Source organism: Eumetopias jubatus, unplaced genomic scaffold (genome assembly GCF_037043125.1).
Source record: "Eumetopias jubatus isolate StellerSeaLion01/CBP00866 unplaced genomic scaffold, mEumJub1_p1.0 scaffold_15, whole genome shotgun sequence".
NCBI classification, from domain to species: Eukaryota; Metazoa; Chordata; class Mammalia; order Carnivora; family Otariidae; genus Eumetopias; species Eumetopias jubatus.
In genome coordinates this window covers 57,035,652-57,058,744 of record NW_028274821.1, presented here as the reverse complement: position 1 = coordinate 57,058,744, position 23,093 = coordinate 57,035,652, and the positions used below count along the sequence as shown (strand labels likewise).

General features: G+C 48.2%; 1 protein-coding gene across 1 annotated transcript in view; it reads left to right on the top strand.

The window, feature by feature from the left end:
• B4GALT1 (beta-1,4-galactosyltransferase 1) overlaps nt 1-13,369 on the top strand; it is a 53,434-nt gene extending 40,065 nt beyond the window's left edge. Inside the window, exons 3-6 of the mRNA XM_028115128.2 lie at nt 4,639-4,826; nt 7,296-7,418; nt 10,100-10,204; nt 10,425-13,369. Coding sequence (XP_027970929.1) covers nt 4,639-4,826; nt 7,296-7,418; nt 10,100-10,204; nt 10,425-10,557 — 549 coding nt within the window. The 3' untranslated portion in view covers nt 10,558-13,369. The remainder of the gene's footprint in view (nt 1-4,638; nt 4,827-7,295; nt 7,419-10,099; nt 10,205-10,424) is intronic.
• The last annotated feature ends 9,724 nt before the right edge of the window (nt 13,370-23,093 follow it).

The following is a 23,093-nucleotide window of genomic DNA, read 5'->3' as shown; positions in this document are numbered from 1 at the left end:
TATTCATTCTTTTTTATTGCTGAATAACATTGCATTGTAGGGATATACTACATTATATTTATCCATTCATTAGTTGACAGACATTTGGTTTGTTTCTACTTTTTATCTATTTTGAATAATGCTGTTATGAATTTTGTGGACAAGTTTTTGTGTGGACATAAGTTTTCTTTTCTTTCTTTCTTTTTTTTTTTAAGATTTTATCTATTTATTTGACAGAGAGAGAGACACCCAGCGAGAGAGGGAACACAAGCAGATAGAGAGGGAGAGGCACAGGGAGAAGCAGGCTTTCCGCCGAGCAGGGAGCCCGATGCGGGGCTCGATCCCAGGACCCTGGGATCACGACCCGAGCCGAAGGCAGTTGCCAAACGACTGAGCCACCCAGGCGCCTCTGGACATAAGTTTTCATTTCTCTTGGGTATATACCTAGGAGTGGAATCGCTGGATCATGTGGTAACTCTTTGTTTATCCGTCCAGTCTGAGGAGCTGCCAGACTATTTTCTAAAATGGCTGCACCATTTCACATTCCCACCGTCAGTGTATGAGGGTTCTGTTTTCAGTGGACATACCACTTGCTCTCCTTAGTATAAATGAGGGCTCTAGAGAAAGGTGTTACCAGTCTTAAAGAGAGCAAGTTGCTTCTGATGCTTCTTAGGACATTTGTCTCTGCCATGTAGATCTGCCAGAAAGGCCCTGGGTTTGTTGTTTGAGGTGTCTGGAGGCAGCCGCTTCCTCCTTTCCGCTCCCCGAGGAGCTTGTCCTCTCCCTTCTGGTATTGTTGGCTTTGCTTGACTGACTGTTACACCCATTTTTAGGTACAGGCCCAGTCATAAAAGGTTTACAGGTTTTTCTGCGAGCTTTGATTGGTGAGACAGCTTCTCTGTCTAGCTGTGGGAATGTCATACCATTTTTGTCCTTTCTTCTTTCTTCCTATCCTCTCCTTCTCTTAAGAGGAGCCAGTTGCCCTTGAAGGAATGGATATGTATAACTCTTACCTACCAAAGTAAGACAAAACCTGTACTAAAAAACTCAGCCTTTCAGAGGGACCTCTGCTCTCAGAGCGCCAGTTCCTCTTCATGTGTGACTTCCCGAGCATATCATACCTCTAAAGGTCTCAGACTTCCTCTTGTTGCTATAGAGATTCTCATTTTGTGAGCCACAGGCTAACTCACTTGAGCCTTAATCCTTATTGGACCCCCCCCCCTGCCCCCAGTCAGAGAAGCAGGATTTGGGAAGTTTCTTGAAGCTGATTGGGAAGGACACACACAAACACTAGAGAAGGGGAAGTCTCCATGTTGGATTTCTAGGAGACAATTTGAAAGGTCTGTTCAAGATGCATGGGAAGACCTACTCCTAGAATAATGATAGTAGCTGACATTTGTTGCCAGGCAGTATGCAAAGGCCTGTTCATGCATTGTCTCATCTAATAAAACTCACCTGTTGGTATCCAAATAACCAGATGAGGAAATGGAGACCTAGAGGTGTGATTTACCCAAAGTCACATAGCTAGGAAGCCAAGAAGCAGGCATTCCCGGGATAAAAATGCATGTGTCAAAAAAAAAAAAATGTGTCCGTCACAACTATGTATTTGGCGTGGCTGGACAGTAGTGGTGCTTGATAAATATTTACCTGAGGGAAGGAAGTAGCAGACACACTGGATGCATGTGTCCATTGAGAAGAGGCAGGAATGAAGGCTGGATGTCTTCCCACCCCCTGGAGAGGAAGTTAGTGGTGGGGGTTGACAGGCTTGCTAGGGCCTGTCTTTCTTATCAAGAAAGTTACCCAAGGTGTTACACCATTTCACCCAAAGAAGCCTAGAGTTAACTTTTCTATAATCCCAGGGGTGGAAGGGGAAGACACAGACTTTCCTTATCTACCATTCTGCTGCTCTGATGTTCCTAAGGGCCCCAGTAGGAAATTACACCTGCAAGAATGTACCCCACCTTTTCCCTCTCCCAGAATCACAGAGGTGGAGCCAGGATGAGAGGAGTGATATACAGTGCAGGCTATTTTAGAAAACTGGCTGACTAATTTTAACTGTGGACCAGACACTGAAGTGCCTTATTGAGTTGAAGGAACTATTATGCCACAAGTAGGGAAAAGGATAGGATAGATCTGCTCCTTGGGTTTCTCCTCTAGGCTACCATTGTTCTTGGGGTGTGGTGCCAGAGGTGCTCATTCATGGTTCCAAATTGGCAGTTCCTGGGAGAGGAAAAATGCTTAGTATAGTCTCAGTCAGACATCTGCTTAGTTCAAACAGTCATGGCTAGCAGGCCAGGCCCTTTGGTTTGGGCATAGCCATCAAGAGCTCCCTGCCCCTGTTATTAGAGAATGTACCAAGAGAAGGGAGTATTGGGTGGCCACCCTCAGGGAGTCTACTACCTGGGTGTGAAAAGGCTTTGTTGGAACACCCTTTCACTTGTTGGAAAAGTGATCAGTGGGGCTGCATTGTGTTTGAAAATATTCAGAGAAAGCTAACTCTTAGGGTCTTCATGGGGCTAGAGGAGCAAGATGGAAAGTACCAGGTGCAGATCTCTCTCCGAACTGCCAGAAGGGAGATGGGTCTGGGAAGAATGAAGTAAGTCTGGTTTGGGATGAAGGTTGTTACAAGATTGTTGAGATGTTTAAAAGCATGTAAAACACTTATCCTATGCCTTGCATGTCACATCTCCCAAAGAACTTTAGCAGTGTGTTGTAATAATAGTAATTACAACACCTTTATAGTTTTCATATCTGGTTTCTAAACTTTAAACTTCTTTTCACCTCAAGACTTACAGAGAATTAGCTGAAGGCAGGATTCTGAATGACTCTTAACTGGTGGGTACAACTAAAGAACACAGTGTGTGCCATTGGGCTCAGCCTTCTCCTTTCACCATATATGATTAGAAAGCTTTGTCATGGGCTGAAGAAAGGAGTTCTTATATAAAATGTTTCCTTAATTCATTCACTATTCTCTTGGCTGACTTCCTGATACTTGTGTTTCTTAAGTGGTTCGTTTCTCTGAGTCACCCACCTGAGTTGGGCAGCTGTGGCACCGTCCATATGCTCTGTACTCGCACAGGCAGCCTATAGAGCACCAGTTTCCAAATCCTTTCTTCGGGGCCTAGAGAGAGGATGTTGGGGATCCCACCTTTGAGATTGTATAGCCACTGCAGACCCTTGGGAGATATACTTTCCACCAAAGTTGAAGGCCCTGATTTTGTTGATCCCAAGAGATATTGGGAGAGCACTAAATGAGGATTTCAGAGTGTTGGGTCCAGCACCAGCTGTGTCACTTTTGTACCTTAGTTTCTTCATGGCATTGTTGGGAGGATTCTGGCCGGGATGAGAGTACGCGTATGGAAGGGCTTGTGGACTGCTAGGTGGCAGTGTGGATGCTGTTACTGTCCTTACTAACCTGGGGCTGTGGTTAAGAGCAGAGACTCTTGGTGGTGACCCTGAGGGAGCCCTTTGGTTGAAGCTTCCCAGGATTGTCATCTACCATTGTTTGTTGAAACCCATCCCTTGGTCTACTTATCCATCCATCCATCATCCATCCATCCATCCATCCATCCAGGAGTTATTTATTGAGCTCTTATAGTATGCCAGGCAGTGTTCTAGGCATTGGGTGAATAAAAAGTTAAAAATTCCAGCTTTCATTGAGTTTATATTCTAGTGGGGGGGCTGAAAATAAGTAAATAAAATATGAAGTACCTTTGCACCAACAGACTTGGTGCTTCGGGACCCAGTGGTTGGCATCCTGAAGCAGGTGTCTTCTTCTCTCTCATACACTCTGTTTCTATCATAGCGTGTGTCACACAGCTTCCTACCCTACGTTGTGAACACAATGAGAGCAGAGACTGACTTGGGTTCACCATATTTCTCTGGTACCTAGTTTTGTTTTTTTTTTTTTTAAGGTTTTATTTATTTATTTGACAGAGACACAGCGAGAGAGGGAACACAAGCAGGGGGAGTGGGAGAGGGAGAAGCAGGCTTCCCGTGGAGCAGGGAGCCCGATGCGGGGCTCCATCCCAGGACCCTGGGATCATGACCTGAGCCAAAGGCAGATGCTTAACGACTTAGCCACCCAGGCGCCCCTTCTGGTACCTAGTTTAATGACAGATACCTGCGAAGGCATACAATAGACCCATAATCAGCCATACAAAGAGGGAAGAAGTGTAAAGTCCATAGGTACCAGTTTCCTGGCTATCTTTATGGGAGTTAGTCTAAATAAAGTATATTAAATATATGACACATATGTTTAAATGCTTTTTCACCTAACAATACTGTCTTGAAAATCATTTCCTTTAAGAGCTTCCTTATTTTTTTAACAACTCTATCCCAATTATGTGGATGTTACATAAATTATTTAACCAGTTCCTTAGCAATGCTTATGGCATTGTTTGCAGTCTTTTGCTGTAATAAAAATCCCACGGTGAGCAAGTTCATTTTTGCATATTTGCAAGTCCTACGTGATAATTCAATTCCTCGAAGAGGGAATGCTGACGCAGGGCATGCCATTTGGTATTGATTTGTAAAGTGAGAGCAGAAAAAAATGAGTGGACTAAGGATCACATGTAGTCGGCAGGTGACCAGTCCGTGTGAGTGTTCTGTTCAGGGGCCTCACGATATCTGATAGCACTTCTTCTGTTTCTGCCCCAGGCTGGAGAAACCATGTTCAACCGTGCTAAACTCCTCAACATTGGCTTTCAAGAGGCCTTGAAGGACTATGACTACAACTGCTTTGTGTTTAGCGATGTGGACCTCATTCCAATGAACGACCACAACGCCTACAGGTGTTTCTCACAGCCACGGCACATCTCTGTGGCCATGGATAAGTTTGGATTTAGGTAAGAGATATCCACCAGAAGCTATGGAAAACCTGACGACTAGGAAATGCAGCTCTGCCAGCCCCGGAGTCTCTCTTGAGGTTCCAGAGGAGAATCCTTCCCCTGAGAATAGGGTGCTTTTTAAGGCCAGAGTCAGTTACAGTTTGAGGAGGAACATGAAAATTCAGAAACACTCATATCCCTGCACATCCAGGCAAGAAGAGTGTTTGTGTTTGGGATGGCTCTAGCCTGGAGGCTCCAAACAGATGCTGTATTTCCTTGCTTCTATCCCCTCCCCCTCCACCCAGTTTGGGAAGCAAATTGGAATCATTTCCCCCCAGTAAATTCTTGGGTTTGGGTACCTTAGCAGATGTACCTTGGTACTTAATTAAGAAAGAACATGATACTGTTTTCCTGCAAAACACAGGCTTATGTCTGGACATTGGGACCCAGACATTTCCATCAAAATGCCCCTATTGAGGAGGCCAACTGATGCCTGTCCCCAAGGGCAGCGGTATAATCCAAAGCATATTGTTATAGGTGGAAAATAACCTTGTAGTCTTTTTTTTTTTTAATCTTAAAAAAATAAATCTGCATTTTGTTCCATAATTATCCATGTTTATATTAACATAAAATTGTTTTAAATCACCTATTAGTTGAGTAAACTGACCCTTCCCTCACTGCTTTAAGTCAGCCTGAAGTTCCAGGAAGCTGTGTGCTGGGCATCCCTGGCTTAGGCTCACTACCCCAGTGTGGCAGGCCTGTGCTGACCAGCAGTCCCTTGGTTTAGATACAGATGCTGTCTTTCAGACTCATTTTATTCCCATAATTTCTTTCTATCCTCTCTTGCTGGGGGAATGAGGCCTGGGAGATGAAAACAGGGATGCTAAGGGGCACCTGGCTGGCTCAGTTGGTAGAGCATGTGCCTCTCAATGTCGGGGTCGTGAGTTCAAGCCCTACGTTGGCCACGGAGCCTACTTAATTAAAAAGAAAAGAAAAGAAAAGAAAATAGGGATGCTGTGAAGTCCTTCCCCCAGACCAGCGCCTAAATTGCTGTCTTAAGGAGGGGAGAATTTGGCTGTAAACATCACCCTCCACCCTCCACCCTCCACCCTCCACCCTCCCTACCTCCCTGTTTGTGTATCTTCTTCTCTTTGAGATACACAGGCTCAAACCCTGCCCCCTCCACATCCCCCCCTTGAAGCATGGTGGTGATGCCTTCATTCTTTGCCACAGCACCATGCCTGTTTTACCCAGAACCAGTCAGACTTGGGGGACAGGCGGTTGGTCAGAGAAACCAACACAGACGGCGAAACCGAATCTCACCATCTCGGCATGTACTTTCCTGTGAGGTCACCAAGAGTCCTTTTTGTATAAACACTGATTGGGAGAAACCTTATTGGCTTGGCCACCTGCTTCAAACCCTCCCTTGTAATCAGGCACAGACTGTAGTGTGAGGTATGCCCAACGGTGGGTGACTGGGCATCTAAGTGATGACACCTAATTACAGATAGATTACCTTTGACTCAGTGAAGCAGGCCCCCAGGGATCTTTGTGGAGACTCACAGTCAGATGTTCTGAATGTATTTTGAAAATAATAATTGCACCTTTTTCTTTCATATGTTCTGTATGGTTTGGCTGACTTCCCCCTCGAAGTCCGACTTAAGAGTTTTCTTTAATCTATGTGATGTATTTTTAGTCACTTTGGATTCCAGTAAGAGCCCTAGTGTAGTTTGGTGCTGCACACAAGGTCATCACAAAAACCACAGGCTTTAAAGGCCCCATGGGAAAGCCTTTGCCAGGCTTCTGGACGTGACCTGAATCTTAACATTTCATCACTGTTGAAATAGTAAAATACCAAAAGGTGTGGAAAGATGAGAGTCCAGATGCCCTACTGCTTGAAAACATGTCAAAATAGATTCACCCTTACACATTTTGCTAAGTCAGGATGTGGTAGAAATTTTCTAGAAAATGTTATTTGAGCAGATTTTCAGAAATACTGTTTTGACTGTTGGGGTCAGTGTTGAAACCAGTATGCCTGTGAAGAATGAAAGTTGGACTGGTAGATGGGCTGAGGGTGGGAAGGGAGGGCATAACCAGGTGGGCACAGGGAGGCTTTACCCCAATCTCAGTTTCTAGGATGTCCTGGATAAAGATTTCCCATGCAGGAGCAGGACATATGGAAAAGCAGATTCCTGAACGGGGCACAAGAAGTGGGCTTATGCTTTTGTCACTGACTAATTTTCCAGGTAACCACAGAAGCAACACAGTATTCTTAGAGCAAGATTCTACTTTTTGATATCTGTATCTTCTCTAGGATCATCTGAGTCTGATAGAAAAACAAAACAAAGAAAACCCTCATAAATCCCCAATTAAGAAGTCCCAGAGAATAAATATAACACTAGAAGGGTTTATGCTTTGAGCATGCTTTATTTTGAAAAGTCAAGACTTACCTAACCACTGGTCTTTGTGTGTGTGTTTCTCCCCCAGCCTGCCTTACGTTCAGTATTTTGGAGGTGTCTCTGCTCTAAGTAAACAACAGTTTCTCACCATCAATGGATTTCCTAATAACTACTGGGGCTGGGGAGGTGAAGATGATGACATTTTTAACAGGTAACGGTCACAACTTAGATCTCTTTCTTCTCTGTCTCCTTTCACTCAGCGCCTGGTTATTCTGCAAGGATTGCTCCTCAGGTGGGATACAGTCCCCACTTGGCCCACATTCTTTTTTTTTTTTTTTAAGATTTTATTTATTTATCAGAGAGAGAGTACAAGCAGGGAGAGTGGCAGGCAGAGGGAGAAGCAGGCTCTCCCCTGAGCAGGGAGGCTGATGAGGGACTCAATCCCAGGACCCTGGAATCATGACCTGAGCCGAAGCCAGATGCTTAACCGACTGAGCCACCCAAGCAACCCTTGGCCCACATTCTTAAGTGTGCACCGCAGTAAGTACCATAGGTGCTGAAGAATGTCTTTAGGAAGATTAGCTTCTGTGATTTTTGCATTAGCCTTGGAACATGCAAAATGAAAACCAAGTGAAGGGTTGAGTTTACTTTGATTTATACCACATGCTGTTTTGTCCTGAAGAAGTAAACATGTGTGCTTTGCAAAAATTCGGCATTTCATTGTGGTCCCGTTTGATTATGAAATAAGTTTCTTTGGGCGGGATCCTAAGTTCCTTTACAGAATCTCATGTTATTTGTTTATTCTGGAACACTTTTAACATACGTGAAAGAGGACTGAGTAGTATAATGAACTTCTGTGAACAGCCCCTTCCCCACGACCATCTCTCCACTGCCAGCCCCGCCCCACCCACACCCCAAGGGCTCCTTATAAGCTGGTAAGCCTTTATCATGGGGGTTGTCATTGCAGAGGGTAAAAAAAAAATTCTAATGGCATTTGAAACCACATTCTGCCCAGTTCTCCCTGGCCATGGAGACTTCAACCCTGCCGGCCATGGATAAGAAGTGCCTTCTCCCTCTGGGAGCTAGTCTGAGCTTGTCACTGAGCTTGATATCAGAATAAACCCTAGCACATTCCTGAATTGGAGTACATTATTTGATCCATTCCCAAAAGGTGTGTGTCTGGGCAGCACCCAAGGCAGTCACATTTAGCTTGGTGCGAGAACCTGTCATAGACTCAAGTCTTTACTATCGGCCTGGGAGAAATCAGAGTTGGAGCGCATGCAGATTGATGATCAAGCACCTTCAGCATACAGAGCACTGTGTCCTGCAGGCCCGGTGGGGAGGCCACTGAAGCCCCGGATAGGGGGTCCAGACAGATTATACAATTTCTTCCACAGCACCACCTGGGCAAACAGGGGGCCCATGGGATGGCATTCAGGGCCAATGTGATGCCACAGATCTGAGTGGTATAGAGGGTTAGTGGGGAGGGAGCCCTGAGGGTGGAGGGACTAGAAGGCAGAGTGATTTGTGGAGCAGCTTTCTTGAAAGATAAAGGTGTGTCTTATGCACCTGCTCGCTGTGTGTGAGGCACGAGATCAGGACCAGGGGAGCCGAGGCCATAAGAAACCTTTGAGTCATCCAGGACCAGCCAGGCCTGCCTCTTAACTAACTTGAACTGCTGCTGTCAAGGCTTTGGCTTTGGCCCTCATTCCTTTCCCCCAGACCTACACAGAATCTTCCATCCTGTTCTGGCTGCCTCTTGTCTTTTTCTCTGCTCTCCATCCTTATGGTGCTTATCAGAGAGACTTGCCTTTGGCCAAACATTTTTGGGGAACTGTATATTATGTCCCTTTCAGACACCGGCACTGATCGCTGGCATGCTATAAAGCTGCTATAAAGCTCTGGGAAGGGGCACCTGGGTGGCTCAGTTGGTTAAGCAACTGCCTTCGGCTCAGGTCATGATCCTGGAGTCCCGGGATCGAGTCCCACATCGGGCTCCCTGCTCAGCGGGGAGTCTGCTTCTCCCTCTGACCCTCTTCCCTCTCGCGCTCTCTATCTCTCATTCTCTCTCTCTCAAATAAATAAATAAAATCTTTAAAAAAAAAAAAAAAAAAGCTCTGGGAAGGCTTCCATCATGTAGCCTTCACCCTTCTTTCCAGCCTCATCTCTGACCACTTCCTACTCCAGACTCTGTCCACAAGTCCCCAGAAGTTTGTGTTGCTCCCTGAGGACCCTGTGTTTGCTCTGTCTCTCTGCCTTTGCCTCAGCTGCCCTGGGTGCCCGAAATGCTCTAGCACCCCTTCATCTTCACAACTGGCTCTGCCTAGTCTTTTTTATTTATTTATTTATTTATTATTTATTTATTTATGTGACAGAGAGAGAGATGGAGCAGGAACACAAGCAGGGGGAGCGGGAGAGGGAGAAGCAGGCCCCCTGCTGAGCAGGGAGTCCGATGTGGGACTCGATCCCAGGACCCTGAGATCGTGACCCGAGCTGAAGACAGATGCTTAACAACTGAGCCACCCAGGCATCCCCCTAGTCTTGCTCAGGGAAAATGAGTGGCTTCTCCTCAAGTGCTCAACCCTACCTCCGCTCCTTGCCTCCATCCTGACACTGATGGTCCTGTGTTCTAAGTGTGCACTTTAAGTTCTATGAGGGCAGACACCCCCAGTGCCTGGCCCAGAACAGTCACCAACACAGACTACAGAACCTGTGGTAAATGGACCTGGGGACTTAGTTTGTGTTTGGTCCAGTACCCCAGTGGCCGGGGAATGGGTTGAGTGAGAACAGTAAACAAGATGGTGGATGGAGCACAAGTCTTGCAGCCGGGGCTTTTGGAGCCAAGTCTTATGGCAGCTGTGCAATGATGAATTGTCCTTTTACTCCTCGCAGATTAGTTTTTAAAGGTATGTCCGTATCTCGCCCAAATGCTGTGGTTGGCAAGTGTCGGATGATCCGCCACTCAAGAGACAAGAAAAATGAACCCAATCCCCAGAGGTGTGTTCTTTGTTCATTTACATTCCTTCTTTCTCCTTTCAGACGGGGGGAGGCCGCAGGAATGAGGCTCTGGAGAGGGCTCCATGCCTTGAGGGAGAGGGAGGGTTCTGTCCAGGGGACTGGTAGAGTAGGTGGGCATGTGATGAAGGACAAATGTTTAATGCTTTTTTCTTAAGATTTCTGTTTTGACACCAACCCTTTGCCTATCTTTTCCCTGTAGGTTTGACCGAATTGCACATACAAAGGAGACCATGCTCTCGGATGGTTTGAACACACTCACTTACAAGGTGTTGGACATAGAGAGAAACCCATTGTATACCAAAATCACAGTGGACATCGGGACACCGAGCTAGCATTTCGGTACACTAATAAGAGACCTGAAAATGACCAGGGACCTTTGCTCTGTGTCTCTGCCAATCTGCTGGGCTGGTCCCTTTCATTCTTAACAATCGGAGTGATAGGCCCCCTTCATTCATCATTCAGATGCCTTTCCAGATGACCAGGATGAGTGGGACATTTTGCCCCCAACTTGGCTCGGCATGTGACTTCTTAGCTCTACAAGGTATTTGTAAATGTAGAAACCATCAGCCTTTGGGGGATTCTTGGCATGTTCACAGTGTCACCCCAAAGAATCCGTACGCAGCCCAAAATTTGGTGACTGTGGGACTCATTCCCAGTGATAAACTGCTAATTTGTTTTGAAATAGGTAAGAATTTCGCTTTAAATTGTGGTATTATTACTTTATGAAAAATCGGAGAGTGCTGCTGAAATCAGATTGGTGTGATGTTTTTTGTTTGCATATTTTAACAGACAAACACAGTCTCAACCATTCTCATTTTACCCCTTCCCCACCTTTTAGTGGTATGCAACTACTACAATCACTGTGTGTGTGCGCGTGTGTGTCTTTTTGTAGCAAAAGGATTTTAAAACTTGAGCCTTGGACCTTTTGCCCTGCTAATGTGTGAATTCCAAGGCAGCATTAGTGTTCTTGGTGACACTAAGAACAAGGCAGCCTTGGGTGTTCTCACATTCAGTGGCCTTTCTCCAGATTGTCTGATTTCTGAATGTAAAGACTTTTTTTTTTTTTTAAAAAAAGCAGTTTGTAGTATTTTAAAGAAAGAACAAATCGGGTTCTAATTATGATCTAGCTTGATTTTGTGTTGATCCAGATTTGCCTAGCTATTTAGTGTTAAATCATGGCAATTTATTTTTCTGAGCATGCTATATAAACTTGAATTTCTTATGTATTTTTATTGTGGTGTTTTAAATGTGGGGAGGGGATTGAGCATTTTTTAGGGGAAAAACTAATGTATGCTGTACTGGCCATGAATGGACCTCTGATTTAGTCAGCAGGCCAGGTTTTGTGAAGAGCAGAATCACCTTTAGGCCCTTTGAGGGTAAGGCCTCCCTGGTCAGAGTTATCCTGCTAGACCTCTGGGGGAGGCAAAAGCTTAGGCTTGCTAGACAAAGCTCCCCACCTCCCTCCCCTCCCCAGGTGGGAGGGAACCTCCACCCCTCTTCCAGCCCACCCTGGGACCTTCCGCTAGGGCCCTAGGCTGTGGAGTTGTAAATGACAGCCATCAGGTTGTTGACTGGCCCCGTGAGTCTGGGGAGGGGGAGGAAATCACTCTTCTGGCCCCTGTGGAGTCTGGGGCCCACCTCCTTGGCTGTGGTGGCCACACTGTCTGGCTTACCTTGCAGGACCCGGTCTCCTCCCACCGCCCCCCCCCCCCGCTTTTTTTTTTTTTTGGCTTTCTCCTTCCTTCCTCCCCGTTTTTTGTTCCTTCGCCTCTTGCCTGTTCCCTAAAACTTGCCTGTGGCACTCAGGGTCAAACAAACTATTCATTCTCCAGCATGAATGTGCCTTTTAATTAGTCATCTAGAAAGAAGTTGAGCTGAACCCTCCCACACTCCCCCACAACCACTCTGGTGCCTAAAGCCTCCCATCCCCCTCAGGTTTTTAGCAGGTGCTCCCACTCCAGGGAGGCTGATCCACAGGGGTGTCGTCTCCAAACCCATCTCTGCTGGGAGAGGTTTAGCCTCCCTGGGACAAGATGCACAAGGGCATTCCTACCACTGGGCACCCTTGCCACGTCCAGCCTGGCTGGGCTAAGGGCAAAAGATTCAGCTGTCTAATCCCAGGGTTGACCCTTCAGCTGGTGGCAGCCTGGAGCCCCACCCTGACCTCCTGGGAACCAGCCCCTAGTGTGGAGGCTGAGATGGTGCCCAGCCCCAGTCGTCCCTGTGCCTTTAAGGATGCTCACATGGTTCTTTTTCCAGAAGCCTTTGTATTGATTAAAAATTATTTTCTGCTGCAGCAGCAGCTGGGCTATGCAAAAAGTATTCTTTCTCTCAGTTCCCCATTCCTGAACAGCGATGTCAGTGGAACCAAGAATGACCGCACTAAGAGGGAGTTTTGGGAAATGCAAAGAATGAAGACCGCTCTTTCTGTCCCCAGATCCTGACTTTTCCAAAGTGCCTTAAAAGAAAGGAGACAAATACCCTGGGTGATAATTTCTTTTTACTTTACTCTTAAAGAAAATTCTGACTTTTGTTTGTTTGTTTTCCTGTCCCTTTACGTTCCATTGGAATAGTCAAGTATGTGGTTCATTCTCAGAACCAAGGGAAATCCCGCTTCACCTGTTGCCCATTTGCTGACCTTCTGGTGCTTTCAGGGGGCCCACTTGGGCCCAAGGTTAGGCCCACATGCTTGCGTGGTTCCTAAGATGCTACAGGTCCTGTTTTCGCTGAGGGTTAGGGAGCATTTCCTTCACCTGGAAGTTGTCACCATGAAGTTGTTGTATGCTGCGTCTTTTCTCTGTTTCTGTCCATCCTGTTGCTGGTGACCCTGTAAAGTGGACTTTGGGAAAGAGGGCGGCAGTGGCACAAGAGGGTAAAGGAAATGCTGGCGCTGGCTCTCAGTCTGGGCAGGGTGTCTGCCGACCTCAGGGCTGGGCGTGGGGTGCCCCACTCAGCCAGGACGGCAGCTTTCCTGTCCTAGAGACCTGTTGTGTGTTTTGATTTCCCATGTATGCAAATGTATGGATTTATCATTGTAAGTGGGCAGGGGGCCGTGTGTGTGTCTGACCTTGGTGTTCAAAACAACTGTATTTTTGCCTTTAAAATCCAGTAATATAACGTGAATAAATGACCTTATCTTTGTAATCTCAGGTGGTTTCTTTTCTGATTTCCGGGGTTTGGGCTCTCCCAGGGCTGGAGGGAAATGATTGGGACTGACTGCTGGGAGGATCAGAGGAAAGCAAAGGTCTGCCACCTGTGCCCCCTCCTTGTGTGTGGGGGGGGATCTCACCTGACTGTGCTCCGCCCACCTCACTGGGATCTGCTGTTTTTGAGGCTTGTGTCTAACATACTGACTGGCGCCTCACAGGCACTTACTACATACAGAGTAGCTGGTGCCACATCAAAATAACATTCTTCCTAGCAAGTCTCGGGCCACATTCTGCCATAGTCAACAAATGCTGGGGTAGTTCTGAGATCGTCCCCAGAGCCATTTCCACAAGGTGTTCTCAGTGTAACTTGAATGGGTATTCTACAAAATAAGATTTCTTGTCGGTCCCAGGAAATGTAAATATTCTCCAGGGTCTTAGCTGTGACTCAAGGATCTGAGGCAGTATGTACCCCGGGTGCCTCCTCCTCATTGCCCCCAGGATCAGGCACCAGCAACCTCTTACCTGCTGGCTGGATTGAATTGGCATCTGGAAGAAATGTGTCCAAGGAAACCAGGGTGCAGGAGGGGTCACCCCTGCTCTCCAGGCTGATGGAGCTGGGAATGTGGGACCAACTGGGCAACGGGAGCAGGAAGGGCAGCACTTCACAGCCCCCACAGTGCCATCTGGCTGTCCCCACCCATCCTTGTGATGGCTAGAAGGATCCCTAGGGGCTTCAGACCTGAACAGAGGTGGCCCTGGGCTCAGATCTGACCTTCAAACAGGAGACGACAAGACTCTGGTCCTTTGGACAAAGTGCTGCCTTAGAAGGCTTTGTAAGCTAGAAGGTCTGGGTTAAGTGGAACACCCTTCTGTCCCCAAAGATGCACATATTCACACAGATACATACATACTAACATGCATAACACACCTGACACGTGCCTAAGAGAGACCAGAGTGCCTGGGTTCAAATCCTACTGTTGCCTCTTCCTAGTGCTGTGACGTGACCAGTCCCCTTCTGGAGATATCCAGGACCTCACAGTCGTGTTTTCCCACCCCTTCCTTGCCTCACACCAGCAAAGGTGTTTGGAAGGGCAGCACTGGGGAGGAAGGGGGCTTGAACCCCTGGTGGGCTCCAAGGGTGCCAGGAAGGGAAGAAGGCAGGAGGAAGGGGCTGCAGACAGGCCCCTGGGGTTGGCCACTTCCTTGAGATGTGCTCTGTCTCTAGTCTCCCACTTCACATGGACCCAGACCAAGTGTGAGCCAGGCAGAGCCTGGTAGTTGTGAGTACGGATTCAGTGGGCCCCAGGTCCCCCAGCACAGTACCTTTTTCCATGGGAGAATGTGACCTGGGTGCCAAATCACTGTCTTACAAACGTCCATCAGAGGCAGGGCCGTGGTACCCAGGTTGGTGGGCACTTGTGCAGGTATGAGTGGGACCTCCCAAGGCAGGACTGTTTGCTGTTGGTGACAGAGGGAAGCCATGTGTGGGAGGGTGGCCAAGTTCTAGGTGTTGCCAAGTCTCCACCACACTTCCAGGCTCCCCTCCTCCTGTTTGTTCCAGGAGGTGAGAGTTTGCTCATTCCCCGGGGCCAGTTTCTTAGAACTGGGACTTCTCAACCCTGTTAGAAAGAAAATGAGGTTTGTCTGGCTGAGCAGGTCATGCCAGACAAGTCTTACTTCCTCCTCTGGCAGAGTCCCTGGGCAGGGAACGTGGCTTTTGACTTCATCTGGGCTCAGGGAACTGTACCTGGGCTGTGAGGCAGAGGAACCTTCAGGGCATGGTTGTGGGTGAGGAGTGTTAGGGTCAGTAGACCAGAAACCAGAGGGATATGACACTCCAAGGACATCTGCCCTTGAGCAAGTTGTGTGCCAGGTCACCAGGCAGGGAGCCTGGGAAGATGGCCGGGAAAAGGCCATATAAACAATGATCATTACTGCTGGCTCTTTTCTGCCTTCCCACTCACTGTGTAACCCTGGGCAAGTTGATTCCCCTCTCTGAGCCCTCAGTTTGCTCTTCTTCTGTTTCAGGACTTGCTCCCAGAATCCACCTCTGGTCTCCGCATAGTTCTGCCCTTTCCCCAGTAGGAAGTGCCCTGATCTTGGGTTTCCTCTTGTACCTGAGGTTAACCCTTCTTACCACCTTGAAGGAAGTCACTTTATCTCTGAGTCTTCATTTATAAAAATAGCAGGATCACCCCTACCTGCCCTGTGCAAATCAAAACCACACTGAGATACCACCTTGTGCCAATTAAGATGGCTGTCATCAAAATAGCAGGATGAATATTGCAGAGGATGTGGAAAAATTGGAACCCTGGGCACTGCTGGTGGAAATGTAATATGATACAGCCCTTGTGGAAAATCACATGGTGATTCCTCAAAAACTTAAACATAGAATTGCCATATGGTCCAGTAATTCCACTTCAGGGTATATACCCAAAAGAAATGAAAACAAGGACTTGAACAGATAATTTGTATACCCATGTTCATAGTAGCCTTATTCACAACAGTCAAAAGGTGGAGATGACCCAGTTGTCTATCAACAGATGAACGGATAAACAAAATGTGGTGTATACATGCAATGGAATATCATTCAGCCTTAAAAAGGAAATTCTGGGGCGCCTGTGTGGCTCAGTCAGTTGGACATCTGACTCTTGGTTTCAGCTCCTGTAGTGATCTTGGGGTCATGGGATCAACTTCTGCATTGGGCTCTCTGCTTGGCCTGGAGTCTGCTTGGGATTCTTTCTCTCCCTCTCCCTCTGCCTCCCCCCCGCCCCCGCACTCTCTCTGTCTCTGAAATAGATAAATAAATAAAATCTTTAATAAAAAAAAGAAATTCTGACATATACTACAACATGGATAAACCTTGAAGATGTTAGGCTAAGTGAAATAAACCAGTAACAAAAGGGCAAATATTACAGGATTCCACTCACTATATGAGGTACCTAAGTAGTCAAATTTATAGAGACAGAAAGTCAGGTGACGGGTGCCCTGGGGCCGTAGGGGAGAGTGAGTAGAGGGAAGAATGGAGAGTTAGTGTTCAATGAGTCCAGTTTTAGTTGTAGAAGATGAAAAAGTTCGGAAGATGGATGGTGGTGATAGTTGCACAATATGAGGGTACTAAATGCCACAGAACCGTGTACTTAAAAGTGGTTAAAATGATAAATTCCGTGTTATATTTGCTACAGACAATGCGTCCCCCTCCCAAAATTCACGTTGAAACTTTATTCCCAATATGATGGTATTTGGAGCTGGGGCCTCTGGGAGGTGGTTGTGTCATGAAGACCGAGCCCTCAAGCATGGGATTACTGCCCTTATAAAAGAGACCCAGAGAGGTCCCTCATCCCTTCTGCCATGTGAGGTTATAGCAAGAAGGCAATCAGTCTGTGAACCGGGAAGCAGCCCCTCACCAGACACCAAATCTGCCAGCACCTTGATGTTTGACTTCCCAGCCTCCAGAACTGTGAGAAATAAATTTCCGCTGTTGATAAGCCATGCAGTCTATGTTATTTTTGTGATAGCAGGCTGAAAAGACCAGGATAGTATATTTTACCACAACTTTTTTAAAAAGGAGGCAGCTCCCTGTCGCCAAACTTGACCTCATCCTGCTCTGGAGGTGGCTGAGTCCAGTATCCACCCGGAGCTTTTCAGTGTGAGAAGAGCTGGCCATGTGGGGAGTGCCACCTGAGGATCTGCAAATCATGGGCACTCAGCTTGATTGCTGACTCCAACGTGGGCCTCTGCCCCAGATGACGGGCTGTTCAGTTGCTACCTTTGCCTAAGACAAACACTCTTCCCTACGGAAGCTAGATGCAGCAAAGCTGTGACACGGATACAACAATCCCTTCGCCGGGGGCGTTGGGTGGAGAAGGTGGAGCTTGGACTCTGGCCGGACATCGGGACTAGAGGGCAAGGAGGTACTTACTCCCAGAGTGCCCCCTTGGTTCCCATTTTCCGTTGGCAGAACCTAGAGGTTGAGGTGGAGGCTTTTTAAAGGAAAAAATGACAAGCTTGGCCAGATTACACCTAGGCATGAAAACAGTCACCTAGACAAGTTCTGTCCAGATGAAGGGGAAGGCCCCCAAGGGTCAGGATGAGTTCTGGAGGACAGGAGGGACACTTCAGAGAGATGGTCCTATGACTTGGTGTGGGTGAGGGCGGGGGGGCCTCCACCCTCATGCTGCTACATTGGTACAACCTTTCTGGGAGTGGACTGTAGAGAAGTAAATCCTTTTTCTTTTTCTTTAAGATTTATGTATTTAGAGAGCACACGTGCATGCTCGAGGCAGGGGAGGGGCAGAGGGAGGAGAGAAAGACTCTCCAGCAGACACCCCTCACCCCGCACTGAGCTTGCAGCCCAATGTGGGGCTTGAGCCCATGACCCTGAGATCATGACCTGAGCTGAAATTGAGAGTCAGCCGCTTAACCAACTGAGCGACCCAGGTGCCCCAGTAGAGAAATAAATCTTAAAAGTGGGCCTCTCCATCGACCTTGCAATTCAGCTTCTAGGAATTTATCTGACGAAAGCAAAGCCATGCACCAAGATGTATGCGCAGTAGTGTTTACTCAGCCAGCGCTTGTAATGTGAACACTTAGAAGCTACCGTCAGTGGGGGCCTGTGCTAAGTAAAATGAGGTGCATCCGAGCAATTAAGTACAGTGTGACCATTGAGAATGATGAAGTGGATCTATATTTATGGATTGGGAAGAGGTATAAGAAAAAAAAGCAAACTACAGAATGGTATTTCCATATACGGCAGGGAAATGTATGGATAATCTAGTGCAGAAATTACTCTGTAATTGTTTGTGGGAGCAGATGCATGAGCAATAAAATGAAGAGACGATCTTCCCTTCTCCGCACAGACTATACAGCCAGGCTCCAGTTTGGGGGTAACAATCTTTAGTGTTTGGGGGGTTGCCTGAGGGCTGAGGCCATCAACGGTGCTGGCCCCATTGAAAGAATGAGCTGGATTGTCCCCTGGGGGTGGGGGAGGGGTTGCATTTTCTGTCAGTGCCCAGACTTGGAAGGAAGCTGGGGGCTTCCTCCCACAGGGAATGGTGGAGGCCTGTGGCCTGTTCCCATGTGGTAGGATGTGGGGATGTTCATGGAGGCCGGACAGGAGCTCAGCTGGGGCCGATGAGCTTCTAGCTATTCTCTCAGATTTAGAAAAACAAAGTTAGGACATTTCTTTTTTTTTTTTAAGGGAAGTTTTTTTTTTTTTAAAGATTTTATTTATTTGAGAGAGAGAGTGAGAGAGAGCACACGAGAGGGGGGAGGGTCAGAGGGAGAAGCAGACTCCCCGCTGAGCAGGGAGCCCACCGCGGGACTCGATCCAGGGACTCCAGGATCATGACCTGAGCCGAAGGCAGTCGCTCAACCAACTGAGCCACCCAGGCGCCCTCTTTTTTTTTTTTTTTTAAAGATTTTATTTATTTATTTGACAAGGAGAGACAGCGAGAGAGGGAACACAAGCAGGGGGAGTGGGAGAAGGAGCAGCAGGCTTCCCGCTGAGCAGGGAGCCCGATGTGGGGCTCGATCCCAGGACCCTGGGATCATGACCTGAGCCGAAGGCAGACGCTTAACAACTGAGCCACCCAGGCGCCCCAAGTTAGGACGTTTCTTGCCACTGCACGACTGAACATCCATGCCTTTTATACTTGGGGTAATAGAAATGCTCAAGAGCCAAAAGAATGGGAGGGGGCACTGTTCCCTGGCTCTCAAGGGGCAAGATTGGCCTGAGGCACCTGATCAGGACCCTGTGAGAAGGGTGAGCTTAGGAGGAAGTGAGGGAGCCCCCACTGCCCACGGATCTTTGGCCCCAGAATCCAGGAGCTCTGTTGCTGAGGGAGGCCCTGACATCTGGATTCTGACACAGATTTGAGCAGGGAGCTATTGTAGACTCATGTCCGGTCCAGATGTGAGTGCTGGACAACTGGCCTGTGCTCTTGGGACCGGTCCCTGCCTGGGAGGCATGTGCCAGAGAAGGGTGGGGGGATACCAGGCCTCTAACTTTCGATCCTTATCTGGTAGGATGCCAAGAGTTGTGTGCCCAGCCCCGCCCCACCCTGCTCAGCTGGCTCCAAGGGGCCCAGCCAGATGGGGTTCGCTTCATTGAGAAATTTGGACGTGGTGAGCTAGGGGAGGTTATCCAGCCAGGGCCTTGGGCCCTGGTGTCAAAGTGTCCTGTGTTCTCTCAGTAATTTTGGCCTGCTCTGATAACAACAGCCCAGGAGACAGGCTAGCTCCAAGGTCCCAGCTCTGTAGTCGGCAACTTCACCAAGGGCATGCCGGCAGTGAGGGAGCCAGGAAGGGCGGCTGCAGGCAGATGGGGTGAATGGCTTCGGCTGCGTGTGGGCCCTTAGGAGCGCGCCTGGCACTTTCCTACCTGCTCTGCGCTGCTCATACAGTATTCCCCATCACAAGAAACTGAGGCTCAGGGAGGTCATGTGACTTGTACAAGGTCACCCAGAGTTCGTGTCTGACCCAGCTCTCCTGAGTCCCACCGGCCCCTGGACCATGAGTCCACCACTCATCCAGACTCAGCAGCCCTCCCTCCACAAAGCAGGTGGCAGGTAGAGGCTGCGGGCTGAGTGGTGCCCCACCCCCGCAGGAAGATGTGGCCCTTCCTTCAAGCCCAGCGCCAGCTGCATTGCCCAGGAAAGTGCAGTGCAGATTGAGGACTGGGCCCAAGAGCACGGTTTTTATTTTGTGTGTTTTTCAGTTTGTTTGGTTTTCCCCTTTACAGTTTAGGGGACTTGGGGATCAGGCCATACCTCCTGGCAGTGGCTCCCAGAGCAGGGACATCTGTGCAACCGCAGTCTGGGAGACACACGGGGTGGGGGACGTGGTGGTGAGCACTGAAATCCTCCAGGAGGATGCAGGAGACCTGGGTCTTGGGGTTAGACCCCTGAGGGCTGGGGCCCCATGTGGCCCTGAAGAAGTGGGGCTGCTCTCTGCGCCTGGAAGCCTCACTCCGGGAAGCAACCAGCTGGCTCAGTGCCAGCACCGCTCCTCATGCCCCCGCTTAGCACCGTCCCTGCCCGGGGCTGACACCTGGCATCCAGGATTCACCACAGTATTGACCCAAGGCTGTGGAGACCAGCGGCGGAGGGTGGAGACAGACGCCTGGACTTCGGTTCAGCCCTCCCTTGTCCTTCTGGGCACCTGTCCCCCACTTACCATCCAGCCTCTGCCCAAAGGAGGGCAGTGCCACACCATTCCCAATCCCTCCGAACGTTCTTGGCCAAAGGCACCTTCCTAAATGAAGCCAGGACAGGGTTTTGATTGGTCTGATGGTTCATGGTTTTTAGACAGGCTGAACCAAGAGCGTTAAAAAGCAAGTCTTTGGGTTTGACTTTATCAGACTCCAGACCTCAGTGATTCACGTTTCATGTGGTTTGCCCTGGCTGGAAGCTGACCCAGCCGCAGTGAGACTGTGGAATGAGGGGGGAAGATCCGCTGCTGAGGACAGAAGAGACCTCCCCATGACTGATTTGTCAGCTCAGAGGCCAGCCTGGGCCCTGCCTGGCAGCTGGGTGCTCTGCTCCCTGACTCAGGTGCTGGGGCTCAGCTTCATCTCTCACAGGCCCTGGCCATGTTCACTGGTGGGTCTGGCTGATGAGCTGGGCCCTGCTGGCTGCCCAGGGCCTGTGGGCACTCTCCCCATCTTGGGCCTGCCCTATCTTGCAGGTTCACTGCCCGCACCTTCCAGAACAGTGTTCCAGGGCTTTTCTTTATGGGAAACAAGGCCTCCCAGGCCTTTCACTGGCCTGCCACCAACTCTGAGGTGAGGACACAGCTGCGGTTGCTTTGCTTTGGGCAGATGCAGGCAGTAGAGGGAGCTAAGGAAGCCCTGGACGGGGAACCCAGTGTTGATCCGATGGGTGACCAAGGCCAGAAACTGGGTGGGGAGGCTGTGAGGACCCTTCAGGGCTGCCAGCCATGGTTCTAGGAAAACTCTCCAGGCTGTTTTATTTCTCCAGCTCCTTCTGCCTGTTTGAGGTTGCTGCTGGGGTGCTTAAGACAAGACTCAAGGCCAGAAACAAAAGTCGCCTTTGTCAATCCAGAAAACCAGGAGGGTGGAAGGAAAGGCAACTCCAGGCAGTCCTGAGGCACATTCCCAGGGGCATGGTTCACAGTCCAAAGGGAGCTAGGCCTTTGCTGCAAGCCTTTTGGGAAGGCCCTGTTGCTGCTCTTACTTCTTTAGTCTGCCTTATCACCTGAACTGAGGCTGCAAAAACACGAAGTTCAGCTTACAAAGTGAAACACAGACTTGTCCCAAGGGTCTCTGGTGGCCTAGCTCCTGTTTTCTCCCAAACGCTGCTGGAGACAGACCCCAGGGGAACATCAGAGCATCAGCCTCGCACCACTCCCTGGGAGGGCTCCAGCCCTGAGCATCTGTGCTGACATGTCAGCCTCCTGCTCAAGTTCCCCTGCCAGTAGCTAACCGGAGGGCCACTCTTTTAAAGGGGACTTGGTGTTCAGGTCCAGCTGCAATCTACAGGAGAGGAGACAGACCCACCAGGGGCTTTAGGGCTGTGGAACAAGGCCCCTCTACTTGCCTGGAAGGCACAAATCATTCCAACAGACATAGCCTCTCCCACAGGTGCTCACAGTACTTACCAGTTAACAAAGCACTTCCTTAACTTCTGGTCTTGTTGCTGGGCCATTGGCAGAATGTAAAGGGTATGGATTTACATTATAGTCAGATATATTTGTGTTCAGAGACCTGACTTCAGGTGCCTGACTGGCTCAGTTGGAAGAGAATGTGACTCTTGATCTTGGGATCATGAGTTTGAGGCCCATACTGGGTATAGAGATTACTTAAATAAATAAACTTGAGAGAAAAACAAAAAGACCTGATTTCATCATATAGACATTGTAGGACATTGGGCAAATTACTTTTTTTTCTGTATAGATATCCAATTATCTCAGCACCATTTATTGGAAAGGCTGTCTTTTCCCCACTGCTCTGCATTGCCACCTTTGTGTGACGGTCTATTTCTGGACTCTATTCTGGTGTGTTGCTCTATTTATCTATCCTAGGCCAGACCATACTTCTTTTTTTTTTTAATATTTATTTATTTGATAGAGAGAGCGCACGTGCAAACGTGAGAGTCAGGGGAGAGGCAGAGGGAGAGAATCTTCAAGCAGACTCTCCGCTGAGCGTGGAGCCTGACATGGGGCTTGATCCCACCACCCTGAGATCATGACCTGAGCTGAAATCAAGAGTTGGATGCTTAACCGACTGAGCCACCTGGGTGTCCCAGATTGGTTTTTAATTATTAAACCAAACTTGTGTTCCTAGAACAGAACCAATTTAGTCATAATCTATTCACTGTTTTACAAACTGCAAGATTTGGTTGATTGATCTGTTGTTTAGGATTTTTGCATTTATGTTCATAAATGAGATTGGCAAGTAATTTTCCTTCTCATAATATCCTCATCAGGTTTTCATAATTTCTGAAGGAATTATTTTTCCTTTTCATTTCAATATTATATGTCTGTTCAAAGAAAAACATTTTGGTTTTGATTCTATTGCATTTTATTTCCATTTCATTAATTTCTGATCTAATTTTTAAGATTTCCTTCTACTCTATTTGGGTATAATTTGCTTTTCTTTCATGCTTTGAGACTAGGGTTTAGCTCTTGATATATATTTAAGTATAGTCATTTAAATTTCCCTCTAAGCACATATTTAACTGTATTCTACAATTTTGTGT